Here is a 15,624-nt window from a genome sequence, read left to right as displayed (position 1 = left end):
GGCGGAAGCCGGACCGGAACCAGGCGCCTTGTGCATCCGCTCCAGCCCAGGTGCTTCCTGCTCCGCGGCCCCTCAGTCGAGCACACTGAGGCTCTAGCCGGCCTGCCGCTTCCCCTCCCCTCCGGGACGGAGGGTTAGCAACGTTAACGGAGAGGCTTAGGGCAGAATCCCCACCCCCACGTGGTAGCCGTGGGGCCCCCCGCAAACACCTTTCCCTTGGCTTCCTCCCCGCCTGTAAAAGGAACCTAATCCCAGAACCTAGTTTGTTGGGGTGATCCGTTAACTTGGGGACTCAGAGCTGACCTCGCGCTTCCCTGGGGCAGTGGGATGGTTGGAGGCCGGCTGGCTCGGGGCTTCACCAGACTCCTGGGAGGGTGCCCCCAGATACACTGGAGGCAAAGTGTGATGGACGCGGGTGAGGGGGGCCTGGAGAAAAGTATAGTCTTGTCCCTGCTCCCTAGCTATTCCCAGGGCCCTGCCTTTCGCCTTTCTAGCAGGCTCCAGCCGGGTGTTGAGCTTCCCACCACTGCCAGATGCTTGCCCAACGCCTCTTTATCACCGTCCTCCAAGCGGCCTGTGATGTGGGAGGAGGGCCAGAGACCATCAAGTTGGGGCTGTGTGACCCGGTGGCCTAGAGGATCCGCGTGGCCACAGGGCGGGCTGGGGGCACCTATTGTAAGGTTCTGCCAGCCCTGGCTCCCTAGGAAGTCCCTCCCAGCCATGGTGCTTCCTCTCACCCTCCTGGGCCTGAAAAGGTGGTGTGGAGAGCAGGCCTGGGGGCCCAGGACACTTGGGCCAGGCAGGACACGCGAGGGCAGACTGTCAGAACTGCCTTCCCTCCAGTGCCCCAGTCTGGGGTGGGGGTGGCGCGAAGCCCGGCAGGCGGTCTGTAAAAAGAGGAACAAAGCAGGGTGAGGAGAGGAGGAGCAGGAGGGGGCCCTGGGTCACGAGGCCGCAGACTGCCGGAAAGGGCTCTCCTCCACCCCCATCAGCGCGGACACTTGGGCAGGGGGTGTTCAAAGCCGGAGGTGAAACCCAAGCGCGATACTGGAGGCTGCTGCGTCCCTGCCTCAGTTTCCCCCTCTGCGTGCATCCGGGTACCTCACTCCCAGCGGCGCGCTGGGTCGGGGTCCTCAGAGACCCTGGGCCACTCCAGTGCCTGGGAGGACGTAAGGTGAGGCCCTGAGGGGTGACGGCCCTGTCCGTCGCCGGCCGGGGGCGGGGCCGTGAGGCCCCGGCTCGGAGCTCCCCGCCAGCCGGTTTCCTCCGGGGTCAGCCCGGCTCCTTATCAGGCGCGGCCAGTCGGCCAGGGCCTTATCTGTGCCGGCCCGGCATCCTCCGGCGCGGCCCGGGGGTGAGAGGGAGGAAACTGGGCCGCCGGGGGCGGGGAGAGGGCGGGCCGGCCAGGAGCAGCTCACTTTCCCTCGAGGGATCCACGCTGCCGTCGCCGGGGCCCTAGCGAGCCCGGGAAGAGGCGCGGCCCGACGTCGCTGCCGGGAGGGGGCGGCAAGCTCCCAGCGGCCCAGAGCGCAGAGGCCGGACCGGATCAGGGCCACGGAGCCTGGCCTGCAGCCGAACCCGCATCCTGGCCCTGCAGGACAGAGCCGGGGCTCTCACCAGGCAGCAGGACCAGCGCCGGGGTAAGAGCGGAGTCTGCCTGAAGGTGGGGTATCCTGGGACCGCCTGTATTCATTCATTCCATCCATCCTTCATTCATTCATTCAACGGGGGGGACGGGGGGGGGGGGGCGGTGCTCACTAAGTGAGAGCCCAGGGCCTAGGTAGGGAAGACAGGACAGAGGGGCCAGGAGTCCCAGAAGTTGCTGGGACACTCCAAGCCGTGGGGCCAAGAGTGAACAGGGACGGCTACCCAGGTTGCAAAGGAGTGGATGCTGATGGGGTGGGGAGGGTGGGGGAGGCTGCTGATAGGGCCAGAGAAGGATTGGGACATGACCCTGTCTACTGGGCAGTGGAGTCAGTGTTTGGGATCCTGGGTCAGCATTTTTTATCATCATGTCAGCAGTGGGGTTACAGGGTTAGTAAGGGGGACATTTTCAGTGGGGACGGGCGTCAATGGAGCGATTATCAGAGGACTTTCAGGGTGTGACAGGGAGGCGTTGGGAAGAGCCTCTCGGGGTCATAGCTGAGGGCCACATGGTCAGCTGGGGGAGGGGTGGGGGGAACCGGTGAAGGGCCAGAGTCAATTACAGAGGGATTCTAAGGTCACACGCTACCGGTGAGCGGTCTTGGGATCAGATCTGAAGGTTACGGGGTCATCCTGGGGGCCGCAGGATCCGCCATGGGTTCCTGGCCTCGCCCCTTGCTCCCGCCTCCAGGTGAGAAGGGATTCTGGAATAAGGGAAATTTGCTCAGGAGCTGGGCAGCTGAGGCCCTCGTGGGTCACAAACAGCTCAGAGATAGCACTGCCCAGCTCAGCGCTGCCCAGGGGGTCACTGGGTACCTCCTGCCCTTGTGTCAGGTCCCCTCCCGTGTCCTGGTGGTTTCAGAGCCCGCCTGCTTTTGCCCACCGAACCCCCACCCCCACCCCCACCTTTTCCCTCTCATTTGAGGGCTCTGCTGGGCTAAGGGATGTCCGTGGCGTCTGATTCTTCCCTCCCCACTGGCTTCCTTGTCTCCCGCAGGTGAGCACCCCTTCGGGGCCCATGTGCCCTCCCCAGGCCCAGACAGAGGTGGGCCCCACCATGACTGAGAAGGCGGAAATGGTGTGTGCCCCCAGCCCAGCGCCCGCCCCGCCCCCCAAGCCTGCCTCACCTGGGCCCCCAAAGGTGAAGGAGGTTGGCCACCGAGGCTCCTCACCCCCCAGGCTGCCCCCTGGCGTGCCAGTGATCAGCCTGGGCCACACCAGGCCTCCCGGGGCAACCATGGCCACCACGGAGCTGAGCACCCTACGGCCCCCGCTGCTGCAACTCTCTACCCTGGGAACGGTCCCGCCCCCCCTGGCCCTGCATTACCACCCTCACCCCTTTCTCAACAGGTCAGTGGGGGGCTGGGACCTGGGGGGAATTCGGGGCCAGGGTCCTTGCCCACAAGGCGTTAGTGACCCACGACCCCTTACAGCCTCTACATTGGGCCGGCAGGACCTTTTGGCATCTTCCCCAGCGGCCGGCTGAAGCGGAGACCTAGCCACTGTGAGCTGGAGCTGGCCGAGGGTGAGTGCGGGTGCGCGTGTGTGTCGCCATCTCTGCGGGGGCTCGCGTCTTCCACGGGGAGAGCTGTTGCAGGTGCGCCCAGGCACACACAGGATAGCCCACACGGGGGCTCAGTGCTCAGGTTACACTCCTGTGCAAAAACCACAGGCCCGGGGCCGGTCCCACACGACCACAGCCACCCAACAAGCCACGGAGAGTCGTGGCAAAACGTACCGTGGCATGGGGGCCGCGAAATGACAGCTCCAGTCGAATGCACGGCCACGCAGGGAACAGCCACAGGACGACCACCACAGCAGGGACAGCCACACAACCACAGCCACTCAGGACCATGGCCCCACAAGAGTCAGCCACAGAGCCACAGCCACACGACCACAAGCACCCGGCAACGATCATAGGCAACCACAGCCATTTAGATATCCCAGTTCAGCCAGCCACCCGAGACGCAGGCCCTCGTTCACACCCAGAGAACCTCTCAGACCCGTGTGCACATCCAGCCACGTGCAGGGCCACACTCAGAATGGGGACCGCAAGGACAGCTCTCCAGACTGACAGCCACAGGAAACATGTCCCTAGGGAGTCTCCGCCATTGACATAGAAGTGTGGACAGTCGGGCTCTGAAGGCTTCCGCTGCCTGCAGCCTGGGCGGGTGACGGTCCTTGTCTAGGCCGCTGGGGTGAGTAGGGTGGGAGAGGGGCGGCTACCCAGCAGGGGAGCTACCCATGGATCCTACTTGTGGAGCCCTTGCGTGGAAAAAGCCCCAGCCCGCGCCGCCTGTGTGGAAGTCCCCTCGGAGATTCTGGGCGCTGAAGTGAGGGCCCCAGGGGGCGCCCCCTGGGCCTCCGCGCCAAACTTGCCCCTCGTGTTCCCCAGGGCACCAGCCCCAGAAGGTGGCCCGGCGTGTGTTCACCAACAGCCGGGAGCGCTGGCGGCAGCAGAACGTGAACGGCGCCTTCGCAGAGCTCAGGAAGCTGCTGCCAACGCACCCGCCCGACCGGAAGCTGAGCAAGAATGAGGTGCTCCGCCTGGCCATGAAATACATCGGCTTCCTGGTGCGGCTGCTGCGCGACCAGGCGGCCGCTCTGGCCGCAGGCCCCGCCCCGCCCGGGCCCCGCAGACGGCCAGGGCCAGCGCACCGAGGCCCGAACGACAGCGCCCGCCGCGGGCCGTGTCGCAGGGCCGAATCAGTGATGCGCTCGCAGCCCGCGCCCCCGGCCGGCCCCGACGGCAGCCCCGATGGGGCGGCCCGGCCCATCAAGACGGAACGAGCGGCCGTGAGCCCTGAGGTGCGGTGACCTCCGCGGGCGTGGCCTCGGAGCCGAGGGGCACCGGGAACTTAACCCCGGGGCGGTCGAGAAAGGGGCGGCCGATGCTCTGCGCCTGCTCTGGAGCGAACTCCCCGGAAGAGGGACCAGTGAGGACGTTCCCAACGGGGGTATAGGGCCCGGGGATCTGGAGGGGCGACTGTCGCCCGCGGGGGCCCTGTAGGCCTTTTATCACCCACCGCCCGCTGGAAATGACCTTTCCCGCGTCTTCCTCCGGGGGACGAGGTCCGGGAACCAACATGGCAGACAGGTCATCGGACTAAAGTGGTGCCTTTTTTTCCGGCCTGGGGTCACCGAGAGAGGTGGGGAGGGACGGGGTAGGGGGCTGGTCTTTGCCCTTCTCACCGGCGCCCCCTCCTGGAGACTCATGGATACGCGCTCCTGGACCGCGTCCGCGGCGCGCCAGGTGCGCTGAGGGAGGCGCAGAATCGACGCCGGGACCCACCCCGCACCGATCCCGAACCGGTCCCGCACGACGGCGTTAGCAAAGGCTCGGGCGCTCTTACTTTTGTTTTTCTTTATTTCTTTATTTCACATACACATTAGCCATTCAATGGAGAAGCCGGAGAGAGTCAGGCAAAGATGGTATAACAGAAGCGCAGTGACGGGGGCGGGGCGGGGCGGGGCGGGGCAGAGAGGGAACATACGGGCTGGCTGCCTACTTGCATTCCGCTAGGACACTGAAAACCCAGAAAACAAAACAGACAGTAAACTACCCTTGTTTCTTATGTATCTCAGTGCAGAGACGGGGGTGGAGGGCAGAGAGAGGGGGAGACCAGGCTGAAGGAAGAGGAGCGGAGGGACGGGGGACGCTAAGGGGGAAGCACACCAAATCCATTAGTACTATATATAGAGATACTCGTATATACTGCGTTTCTTAGCCTAAGAAGAAACTTGTTTGACGGGACGGGCGGCCTTTGCGGTCCGCGATGCTGGTGCTGGTCGGGCGCACGGATCTCCCGGGAGGGGCCGAAGCGGGGCTGGCCCAGGCTGGCTTGGGGGGGAGGGGGGCGCCCCGAGGGTGGGGGGGTGGGGGGGAGCAGAGGCGGGGCTGGGGTGCCCCTCGGGCTCTCGATTGGGGGACGAAATTTCTCGTGACTTTATTGCTCCTTTATTTTCTCTCATGTGGGGGGGGGGGTCCGTTCAGCACGGTCGGGGTGAGGAAATGGTGGGTCGTCTGAGCCACCCGGCCCCTCTGGGACCCAGAGCGCGGCGTCCGCTCCGCCAGCACGGGGGTGAGAACAAGGCACTAGGTCGGCCGGCCAGCGCGGGGGCGGGTGTGTAAGGCAGTCGACGGGGCTGGTTGCAGGGTGGGGTGGGGCTGTGTGCGGGGCCGTGTGCGTGCGTGCGTGCGGGCGCGGGCCTGGGCGAATCGACCTGTCAGCTTGGCTGGTCCTGTCCTGGAGCTTCGAGCCTTCCTCGTGCTCCCCGGTGGGTGACGGGGCTAGGGGTAGGGGTTGGAGGAATGATGTTGAGTTGGGGGCGCCGGGGAAAAGGGAGGGTAACTACCAACTTGCTGAGCGCGCTCCTGATAATGCTGGTGAGGGTCAAGTTGGCGTCTGGCTCAAAGAAGGGCGCTCGGGGCGGAGAGGGAGAGGGAGAGGGAGGGAGGGAGGGGACGTTTGTTCGTTGGCATTGACCTCTGCGGGGGAGGGGCTGGGGACCCCCCCGCCGCGCCCCCGTGCCCGGACGGGGATGGGGCGAGGAGGGGGGCGCTGGGCCCTGGGGAGGGGGCGCCCGGGGAGACCCGCGACCAGAGCAGCCCAGCCGCCGGGCGTATGCCGCTGTCCCGTTCCGTTAAACTCAACAAAGAAGGGATATGCGTGTTCCTAACAAGTGCAGGATATTTAATTGATTCATAAACTTATGTATAATAGTTTGTGGGTTTTTTTTAAACGTACTTTATAATGTAAGAAGCACCAGGGTTTTTATGTTGAATTATCTTAAAAATAATTTTCTCTCGTCCTTTTCCTTTTTGATCTTGTTTTTTTTTTTTTTTTTTTTTTTTTTTTAGTGTCGAGGTGTTTTTTTTTTTTTAAACTCTAAAATGTGAACGTTTCCTTCAGCCCTCCCACCGAAACCGAGAACGAACGACGAAACAAATAAAAACCCCAGATCATCCTCGTCAACGCAGGAAAACGACTTAAAAAAAAAAAAAAAAAAAAAAAAAAAACTTAAAACGAACAAAAAAAAAAAAAAAAAAAAAAAAAAGGAAAAAACACTCAGCTTTCGTTATCCCCGCGCAGGGCGGGGCGGGCCCAGTTCTTTTAGCGTCCCCAGAGCCGCGAGGACATTACAACAAAAATAGAATTTTTCTTAACAATCTCTTAACATACAAAGATAGGAAAACTCTCTGATGCATTGCACTTGGTTCAATGAAAAAAAAAAAAAAAAAGTTCATTTCCCCCATATATATTTTTTGTGGGTTTTTTTCTCTTCTAACACGTCCCCACATCTCCTGTCGCCCTCGTAGCCCCTCGCCTGCCCCTCACAACGACACTTGGGAAAGGAGCGGCCCCCCACCCCCACCCCACCCCTGCCCGCCCGGGCAGCCCCGCCGGGCGCGCTCCCGCCCCGGCCCAGCTGGCCTGCAGCTTCCGACCTCGCCCGGGCGGGCGCCCCGCCGACCCCGGCTCCCGCGGGCCCACCGCGCCCGCGGCCCCGATTGTCTTCGAGGGAAGGGGCGCGTGCGGCCGGGCAGGGGGTCCCTTCCGCTCCCCTCTCAGCTCTGACCCTGTTTAGCCAACCAAACTGAAAAATCATTGCACTTTGACCGCGCGTCACGCCCGGCCCACCCGGCCCCCCCACCCCCCGCCCTACTCCCCACGCCCCCCACCCCAGGCTCCCGTGGGATCCCCTGTCCCCTGCTTCTCAGTCCCGGTCTTCCCCGAGGGCTGCACGCGGATGGGGGGAGGGCCTTCGCTCAACTTCCAACAAAAGCCACTCCTGGGGCCAGCCGCCTTGTGGCTTCCAGGCGAGGACCGCACCGCGCCGCGCGCTGGCCCCTTCTGCCCCAGGTAAGGGCCCTCCTTGCCTCCCCAGCCAGCTCCCTCCCCTCCTTCCCTCCCTCCCTGCTGGGGCCACAGCCTCGCAAACTAGATTCACAATAAATAAAGCCCACAACCCGCCCCTGCGGTGCAATGTTGGGTTGACTGACTTTCAGAGGATCCTGACCTGTGCTTTGTGTTTTCATACAGTTAAGAAAGAGAGAGAGGCACGAGGACTCGAGAAGGGGGCCTAGGAAGGGAGATGCAGGGAGGAGGGAGTAAGGCACAGAAAGACAAGCCAGAGGGGCCAAGTCACACCCTGGAGGGGGGGCTGGGCATGCTCTTGCTTCCCTCCCTCCCAGGGGGCTTCTGAAGACCCTCTGGACAGGCCCCCGTCCATCCCTTGGGAGGAGGAAGGGGCTGCAGGGAGGGGGAGAGGAGAGCTACTTCCTGTCGTGTGTTACCAAATTGTTCCCAAGTTGCTCAAATGGAGGAGTTCCCAATTGCAACAGCAAAAGACCCAAACGATGAATGCCCCACCCCTAAATAAAGAGTAAAGACATTACAGCTGAAATCCAGAGAGAAGTGGCCAGGAGGCCCATGTGGTGGAGAAAGTGGGGCTGGGGGGGGGGGGGGCGGACAGAGAAAGCTCCAAAACACTTTTGAAAAAGGACAACACCCAACACCCTCCAAAGGAACTGAAAGTCGGCGAGCAGGACGCCTACCTAGCGCAGGTGGCGGCTTAGCCAATGGCAGTGGCGGCTGCCTCGTCCTCCTCGCTCGGCTCCGGGGTCCCCTTTCTGCTCCACTCTCCGGCCCCGGCCACAGCAGGGCTGTCTGTGTGAGGGGCAGGGGCAGGGACCGGTGGGGCGGAGCGAGGGCACCTGCATGCGGGGCTGGGGTGTGGGGGCGACCTAGGGCCCGCCTCCCCTCACTTGTGGCGTGGCAAGAGAGTGATTTTCCTGGCCTGCAGAGAGGAGGGAAGAGGGGGCCTGTCCCAGGCTGGGACGGGCTGTTGTAGCATTCCGACTTTTTCCTGTGGACTGTACAGAGAAGTCTGGGGCCCTGAAACTACCCCCGAAGCTCAGGGTGGAGTGGCAGAACGCCCTCCATTCCAGGAGCTCTAAAGAAGCTAGCTCCAGAGGACGCTTCCCGGCCGCCCCGGCGGGAGGGGGGGGGAGGGGGCCTTCTAGCCCAAAGGTAGGGCAGGGAAACCCGGAAGCCACCGTGCCTCACCTAGTCCAAAGCAGCTGGGGGGGGGGGGGGCGGAGGGGGGGCGGGGAGAAGCCAGAGGCCAAGGCAGTGGGGGTGGGGAGGGGGTTGGGAGAGAGGGAGACAGGCAGGGGGGAGGCAGAGTCTGGAGGGAGAACCCTCTGGATCTGCACCCCGTCATTTGTACAAGCTTGTCCTCTGAGCTCCCTAGTGAAGCTCCCGGACTGAGTTGGGGGTGGGGTTCCCCTAGGAAGGGTGACGGTGGAGGAGAGGCCCTTTAGAACCGTGCTGGTTGCTTTGTTGGGTTGATTTTGTTCCTTCCCCGGAAGGTTGGGGCGGGGTAGGGAGGGGAGAAAGGCAGTTCTGCCGCATCCTTTCTTTCTTTCTGTCCTCTACTTAACAGTCCGTTTCGCATGTTTCTTTCTGCTTGGCTGCTGGTGCACAGCTCCACCGAGACCTCTTCCGAGGGCTCTCCGAGAACTGGGCTGCTTCTGGGGGCCTGCAGGGGTCCCCGGGCTGGAGGAGAGAAGGGCTGAGTGGCTGACGACGTCTAATTTTTGCTTTTTCGGTGGGGCTGGGCTGGGGGATTTTTCCACGTCTCAAAATTTCTTCTCCCCCCGTTTGAGGAACCTCTTCTTTACATTTTGTCATTGCTTCTGTCGATCTTATCAGAGGAACCAGGACTGAAACGGGACAAAAAAAAAAAAAAAAAAAAAAAGAGGCGACATTGAAAAGAGCGGGGGGCACCGCTCTTCTTGCCCCCACCTGGGCAGCTGACTGCAGGCCAGTGTCCAAGGTCCCTGGAGGGCCCGGTCCCAGCAGAGCCAAGGACACCGGCACCCCACGAAGAGGTACCTCCCCATTCTGTCGGTACCTCCGATGGGAATCCTGCCGCCCCCAAGAGACCCTGCCCCCAGTGCCAGAGTCCAGCTGGCCTTCCCGTGGGCACTGTGCCCAGCGGGTGGGACCCCCGTGGCTGAAGCTGGCACAGGCACAGACCTGGGATCTGGCCATGTTTCCAATTGTTTAGGTTTTTGTGTGGGTCCTGGAGGGTGGGGAGGATGCCAGGCTGGAGCTTTTGTCCCCAGAGGGGTTTTGGGAGTGGGGTGGGGGGTGGCACAGCTTCTTGCTGAGTTTTCTTTCTGTCTCTTTGGATTAAAAGCAGAAATTCCCGTCTGTACTCCCCAGCCAAGGTCCCACAGGCTGAAAGGCTGGGGAGGGGGTGGGGGATGCCACATGGCTTTAGTCCCTAGCGGGACCAGGCCTGGGGGAGGGGCTCTGTAGCCCACTGTGCCCGATCCTCTATCCTCAGGGCACCTGGTGCTGGGGAAGGACCGCAGTCTCCCTGGGGCAGGAGTGGCTTCCCTAAGGGTGCCAGCAGGGGGAGCCACCTTCCCACAAACGAGACTTGGTGGCTACTGCTCACAAAACACACCTGACCCGGAGGCCGGGCCGCCTGGCAATGCCCTCCACCAGAGGCTCTGGCCCCACCTTGTGGCCAAGGGGCAGTGGGGGAGGGCTGGAAGGGGGACGTGTTCTCTCTGGCCTACAGTACCTGGGTCATACCCTTGGGGCCAAAAAGGGGTCCCTGAAAATGTATTTCAGGGCCCCTCTGGGGCTCCGGGCCGCAGACTCAGATCGGCAGGGGCCCAGCCGGGCTAACAGAGCCTACACTGAGTAGTGACCCATTCTCCCCTTGCTCCAACCACACACAGAAGCCAGATGAAGAGAGGGTGGCTGATCTGCCTGAGGCTACACCGCCCACCCGTGTGGCCTAGCCAGGACTCAAATGCAGGGAACGGTTCAGAGTCGATGCTCCTAACTGCTTCATGTGGCATGCTCCCAGGGAGCCCAGGGCCAAGGCTGCCACATTGGAGTGAGGGCCTGGGGGGGGGGGGGGCGGGGGGCCGATCGGCCAACTCTTCAAAAGAAGCCAAAAGGCCAGACGGATTTTCATGTGAAAGTTGTCAATGTTTAACAACACTTGTTTCAGACACACAGATCATGCCTGCAGGCCGGGCCTGCCCCGCCGGCTCTGGTTGGGGACCGCAGGTTGTCATCTACTGTGAGATAAACACATGGAGTTTTAGTGTTAGAAGGGGCCTGGAAGATCACCGAGAACCTTCTGTGATGACGGAAACATTCCCTGTTTGCTCTATCCGATCTGGGAGCCGGTAGCCACGCGGTGGCTTCTAAGCAACTGAAATGGGGCTAGTGTGGCTGAGGGACTAAAAGTTTTCTCTAGTTAGTTCTTTCATTTAAACTTCAACAGCCACACGTGGCCAGTGGCTGCCCGGGTGGATGGTGCAGATGGAAGGCATTGGGAAACATGGGGCTCTGGGGGTGCCCCAATGACTGGGGTGCTGCTGGCATTTACCAGACGGGCAGAGATGCTCACTGCCTGCGATGTGCTGGACGGCATGCACAGAGGAGACCGGCCGTCCTGCAGCGGGGCTCCCAGGGGACCTGCCCGAAGTCCAGCCCCATCCGCTGACTGAAGGCGAAAGGGAGGCTCGTGGGACACGTGGCCATGCGTGGGGGAAACCCAGGCACAAGGCACCCCCTGAGCTGTTGGCGGGGCCTGAGTCGGTAGGGGAGCTGTCTACAGTGAGCCTGTCACTGCGGTCTCAGGCCTCGGTGTTCTTTGGAGCCCCCTTCCCAAGGGGAGACCACACTGGAACCCTCACGCCACGGCTGTGCAAGCCTGGTCCTCACCCTCCCTGTGACGGAGGGGGCGGGGGACGACCGGGACACGGAGGGCCTGCTTGGCCCCTGTCTTTGTCGGACCAGGCCCAGACCCCAGGCTGGTCCCCTTGGGGTCCCCTGAGCTGCACAGCAGGGGGACAACCACCAGTGCTCGGACGGGGGGAGCCCCCCTCCCTCAGAGGAAGACGACTCCAGTTCAAGGCCTGGAGTTAGGGACAAAGGTGTTTCCAGGAAAGCTCCCGAGTGCCTCCTCACGGATCCCAGGAAAGGGCGGGGGGGCATCGGCTGCCAAGCACAAAGTGGTTTTTTCTGCTCACCCTCTCTGCTTCCTGAGCCAGGTCCAAAATTGATTAAAACTAAGTAAAAAGCGCTGCCCAGGGAATGACAAAATTGCTAAAATTCTCTTTTCTTCCCTCATTCTATTGTTCTCTCTCCATCTGGTGCTCCAGAGATCAGCTAAAGTCACCGGTTACTGTGGAAACCACCCCCCACCGTACCCCCTGCGCCCGCTGCAGTCGCCTGCCTGCCCCCAGGCCCGAGGGCTCTCTCAGCGGCTGGGCCCTGTCCGGCTCCAGTCTCCCCCACCGGCACCCCCAGACACACCTGCCTGCTGGGGGCCCCGGGGCCCAGGCCCCTTGCAAAACGAGAGGGAGGAAGACCGTTTCCCAAACTTGCCTCAAACTCTGACTTGGCCCCAAAGTCTAAGCAAAGTGCGCAGAGAAAGTGAAGAACGGAAAGCACACGGAGGCGGAAACAGGGTGAGTGGGGGAGGCCGGGGCCGTGGTCCCCAAGAGTGAGCAAGTGACACAGCCAGAGCTATAGGCGGCTGGGGCGGAGGGAGGGAGGGCAGGCGAGAGTGCGACGCAGCCCTGCTGCCTGGTGCCGGCCCACAGCCAGGAGGGGAGGCCCGCCTGCTGTCCCTTCCTCTGGCACCCCCTCCCGCCCTCTGCCAGCAGGGCTCTCTCTGCCTCCCTGGCACAGAGCAGCGGAGGGGGCTGGCTCCAGCCCCTGCTCGGAGCCATTGTTTTTCTTCTCAACACCCCCAAGTTCAAGTTCATCTGGGTGTTACATCATGTCTGGTTGCTCCTGGAAACCAGACGGGTCAGACGTGACTCTGGGGAAAGGGGGTGGGAAGCTGGAGGGGGTTGAAGTTCCCCTCCCCTCCCCTCCTTGCCACTAGGGAGCTCTGAAGTTTGAAGTTTGACAAAGTTTTTTGCCTTTTTTTTTTTTTTTTTTTTTTTTTGAGGGAGGGAAAGGAAAAGGGAAAAAAAAAAAAAAAAAAAAAAAAACAAAACCTCAAACCACACACACAAAACTTCCATCCACCAACTTTCTCTGGACTCAGGCCTCAGAGCAGTAAAGAAGCAGGAGCCAAAAGAGGTGGCCCTGGGGCCCTGGGCTGAGGTGGATTTCCTGGGGCTGAGAAAGCCTCCAAGGCCTTGGGCTCACAGGGCGATGTTTTTGTAAACCGTGAAAGAGAGAAAGATATTTGCATGTTCTTTCCCCCCCCCCCCAGAAGCCCCACGCTGTAAAAGCTGCCTCTGCCCGGCTCCTGAGGTGGGTCCTCCCTGCACCCCGGGGCCCTGGGCTCCGTGGGCTATTCCCAGCCTCTTGGGGACAGGCACAGGGAGGAGGGGGCCCACATGCGTGTGTGTGCACAGATGCCTGTACAAAGCCGGATCCAGGAGATTCCAGCAGGAGGGCTGGAGGTTTCCTTGTGAGGACTGGGGACAGACGGGGAGCTGGACTGGAGGCTCCGGCAGCCCAGCCTCCCCTCTAACGGGATTCACGGGGACTTGAGGGAGGGGCCTCCAGGGTGGCAACAGGCCCTGCCCTACCCTGGGTGCCAGAGTCTCCGGGCACGCAGCCCACCAGGACGGCTCTGTCCCTCCTCCACCCCTCGCCCAGCCCACCCAAAGCCAAGGAAGAAAGGAGGGCTGGGGGCCAGGGCTTCCAGCTGGAGCGGGAGGAGAGCAACAGGCAGACGCTGTCCTCTTCCTGACGGGGCCTCGGGCTCCCACCAGGCCTGGCCCAGAGCGCCTCTAGCCTCAGGTCTTTGGCCGCCTTCCCCAGGGCCGGGGCTGTCAGAGCTAATTATCCAATTAGCTGATTAGCCAGAGGACCTGGGGGCTGCCTGGGGAGGCAGGCTCAGCTGGGCGCGCAGAAGCCCGGGCCCTCCAGCCCTGCCCTGGCCCTTTCTCCCGGATTGGCCCCAAGGAACCGGCCTCTTCCCCAGATGCCCCCGCCGCTGCCTGTGCGGCGCCCCCCCCCCCCCCCGCCGCCCCTTGCCCACATCCACAGCGTGGGTGGGGCCTCCTACCTGAGACTGCTGTGGGATGTTCAGAAAGTTGCCGTCCCGGGGTCCGATGCTGACAAACCGGTTGGCAGAGGAGGCGCCTGTCGTTGCGAATGCTGTGGGGAGCAGGGAAGAGAGGGAGAGACCCCGTGAGGCCTTGGGGCCTGCCTGGGCACTGCCCTTCGGGGCTGCTGAGAGAGGGAGAGACTGGATTAGACCATGCTGCCAGGGCTTAGGCTGGCAGTGGGAAGGACAGGCCGGAGGGGTCCCATCATCCTCTCACTGACCAGGAGCACACTCCGTCCCCCACCCCTAGTACCCCGCCTCAGCCAGGCGTCCTCTTTCCTGGCCCAGGGTGAGGGAGGGGCCCTGGAGGCTTCAGCCGAGGTCCCACAGACCCTGTTCTGTTCCCTAGCCAGGCACTGAGCAGGACCGAGGACAGCCTTCACGGAGGCAAGGCACCCTTGCTTTCCCACTGACCCTCCCGGGTCCAGAAAGAGGGAGCCTGGGAGGGCGGGAGGGTGGGAGCTCTGGCGGGCCGGCCCCACCCTGCTCAGGGAAGGGCGGCTCAGCCAGGCCACCTCTCCAACCAGGTCAGCTAGATGGGTGCTGCACCGCTCAACCCCACTGGGCAGTCCCAAGGATGGGGCCGATGGCTCAGGGAATTTCAAGGGGCCCAACAGAGGGCTGCGCGGGGTGGGACAGGGTCAGAGAGAGGAGCCAGCTGCCAGCTCGGGCCCAAAGGTGGCGAGGCTCAGGCCCAGCAGGCGCCCTCGTCCTCTGATGGATGAGCCAGGTCCTGTGGTTCCCAGGGCCTGAGGTGGGCCAAGGCACCAGAGGAGGAGGACGCTGGAGGGCCTGGCAGAACCCTCGGGCTTCGGTGCCCAGGGGTGGTTGTTCTGGAGCCTGAGGGGGCAAATGAGCAGCCAAACGGCCCCGAGCTCTTCTCAGGTTTTCTGGCTGGAGCCCCATGGGAGGGAATGGGTCCTGCACCCCCGGTTGAAAAGATGTCCCCAGAAGGGACAAGGAGTGTCACAGGCTGCCGGGGATTCCACCCCCCCCCCCCCGCCCCCACACACCCTCCCCACCAGACATACTCCAGGGACTGCGTGCTCACCAGATTCTGTCCAGGGTGCCCCCCCCCCCGCCACCCTGCAGCCTGGCGCCTCCTCCCCCCACCCTGCCCACCTCCAATGACCATGACCATGACTTCGTGTCTTATGGCGGATGTAGATGGGAACATGGCATGAAGAGGATGGAAAGGGGAAAAGAACTCAAACCATGAGAAGGAAGGCAACAGAGAGCGCGAGACGGAGAAAAGTGAGATGGGCCGCCCCTCCCACTGCTGACCAGGAAGTCCTGCCAGCCCCCAGGGCGCCCGAAGTGCCGCCCACCCCGCTGCCCGAAGACGGCACGCTGCCCACCCTCCACCTCTCCTGTCCTTCACGCGTCGGGTCTACCTTGGGCCTCTCAGCTCAGATTTTCTTTTCCCTTTGACAAAATTTGTCATTGGTTAAAAGAGAGAGACAGAGAGAGAGAGATGAAGGAAGCCAAGGCCCAGAGCCCGCCCTTGTCCTTGGAACATTCAACCTGGGGAAGGGACGGGGATGGGAAGGGGGGGAGGAAAAAAAAGAGGAACAACGAGAAACCCAATGTGAGACTGAAGGGGAGGAGGTCAGGGGCTGGCCCACGGGCCCCGAATGGAGGTGAGGGAGCAAGGCCAAAAGGGGATGGTGGTGGCGTCGCCTTGTGGTCACATTTAATTTTTTTTTTTTTTTTTTTTTTTTTTTGGTGTAGCGGGGCACAACGAAACAACAAAAATCAAAAAACGAAAAAACGAAAAATGAAAAAAACAACGGCAATCAGGCATGAAGATGGCATGGCTGCGCCTCCCACCCCCCTCCCACCCTGGCCAGCACCCCTGGCCTGCGC

General features: G+C 62.3%; 2 protein-coding genes and 1 long non-coding RNA gene across 15 annotated transcripts in view; 1 reads left to right on the top strand and 2 right to left on the bottom strand.

Annotated features, from left to right (window-relative positions):
• Window positions 1-363: 363 nt before the first annotated feature.
• Window positions 364-1,366, bottom strand: LOC123605369. The gene is made up of 3 exons (XR_006715736.1): window positions 1,102-1,366; window positions 738-887; window positions 364-426 (listed from the first exon to the last, which is right to left on the bottom strand). It is a non-coding gene; the product is annotated as an uncharacterized LOC123605369 (long non-coding RNA).
• Window positions 921-4,750, top strand: LYL1 (LYL1 basic helix-loop-helix family member). Of its 4 annotated transcripts, none has more exons than XM_045492162.1 (4): window positions 921-1,174; window positions 2,642-2,994; window positions 3,078-3,169; window positions 4,040-4,750. In XM_045492162.1, exons 2-4 carry the CDS (start codon window positions 2,663-2,665, stop codon window positions 4,459-4,461), a joined length of 846 nt encoding a protein of 281 aa, XP_045348118.1. In that variant the 5' UTR covers window positions 921-1,174; window positions 2,642-2,662; the 3' UTR covers window positions 4,462-4,750. The 4 variants fall into 4 exon arrangements, with proteins under 4 accessions (XP_045348118.1, XP_045348119.1, XP_045348120.1 ...); XM_045492163.1 differs by lacking the exon at window positions 921-1,174 and adding an exon at window positions 1,534-1,640; XM_045492164.1 differs by lacking the exon at window positions 921-1,174 and adding an exon at window positions 1,562-1,663.
• A 243-nt stretch (window positions 4,751-4,993) lies between these two features.
• The window catches only part of NFIX (nuclear factor I X), a 99,717-nt gene continuing 89,086 nt past the window's right edge, over window positions 4,994-15,624 (bottom strand). For all 10 annotated transcript variants that reach the window (XM_045492147.1, XM_045492153.1, XM_045492150.1 and 7 more), the window contains 2 exons: window positions 13,717-13,808; window positions 4,994-9,373 (listed from right to left, as the gene is read on the bottom strand). In XM_045492147.1, the coding sequence (XP_045348103.1) occupies window positions 9,359-9,373; window positions 13,717-13,808 (107 nt within the window). In that variant the 3' untranslated portion in view covers window positions 4,994-9,358. The remainder of the gene's footprint in view (window positions 9,374-13,716; window positions 13,809-15,624) is intronic.

The sequence above is a fragment of the Leopardus geoffroyi genome, chromosome A2 (assembly GCF_018350155.1).
Source record: "Leopardus geoffroyi isolate Oge1 chromosome A2, O.geoffroyi_Oge1_pat1.0, whole genome shotgun sequence".
NCBI lineage: Eukaryota > Metazoa > Chordata > Mammalia > Carnivora > Felidae > Leopardus > Leopardus geoffroyi.
The sequence above is the reverse complement of the archived record's forward strand: the minus strand, read 5'-3'. Positions and strand labels throughout refer to the sequence as shown.

What these genes read in the sequence shown, in the direction of transcription:
- LYL1 (XM_045492162.1), top strand. Translation starts at nt 2,663, where the DNA reads ATGTGCCCTCCCCAGGCCCAGACAGAGGTGGGCCCCACCATGACTGAG. An exon ending in CCTCACCCCTTTCTCAACAG is followed by an intron (nt 2,995 to 3,077) that starts GTCAGTGGGGGG and finishes GACCCCTTACAG; the next exon opens with CCTCTACATTGGGCCGGCAG. An exon ending in TGAGCTGGAGCTGGCCGAGG is followed by an intron (nt 3,170 to 4,039) that starts GTGAGTGCGGGT and finishes CGTGTTCCCCAG; the next exon opens with GGCACCAGCCCCAGAAGGTG.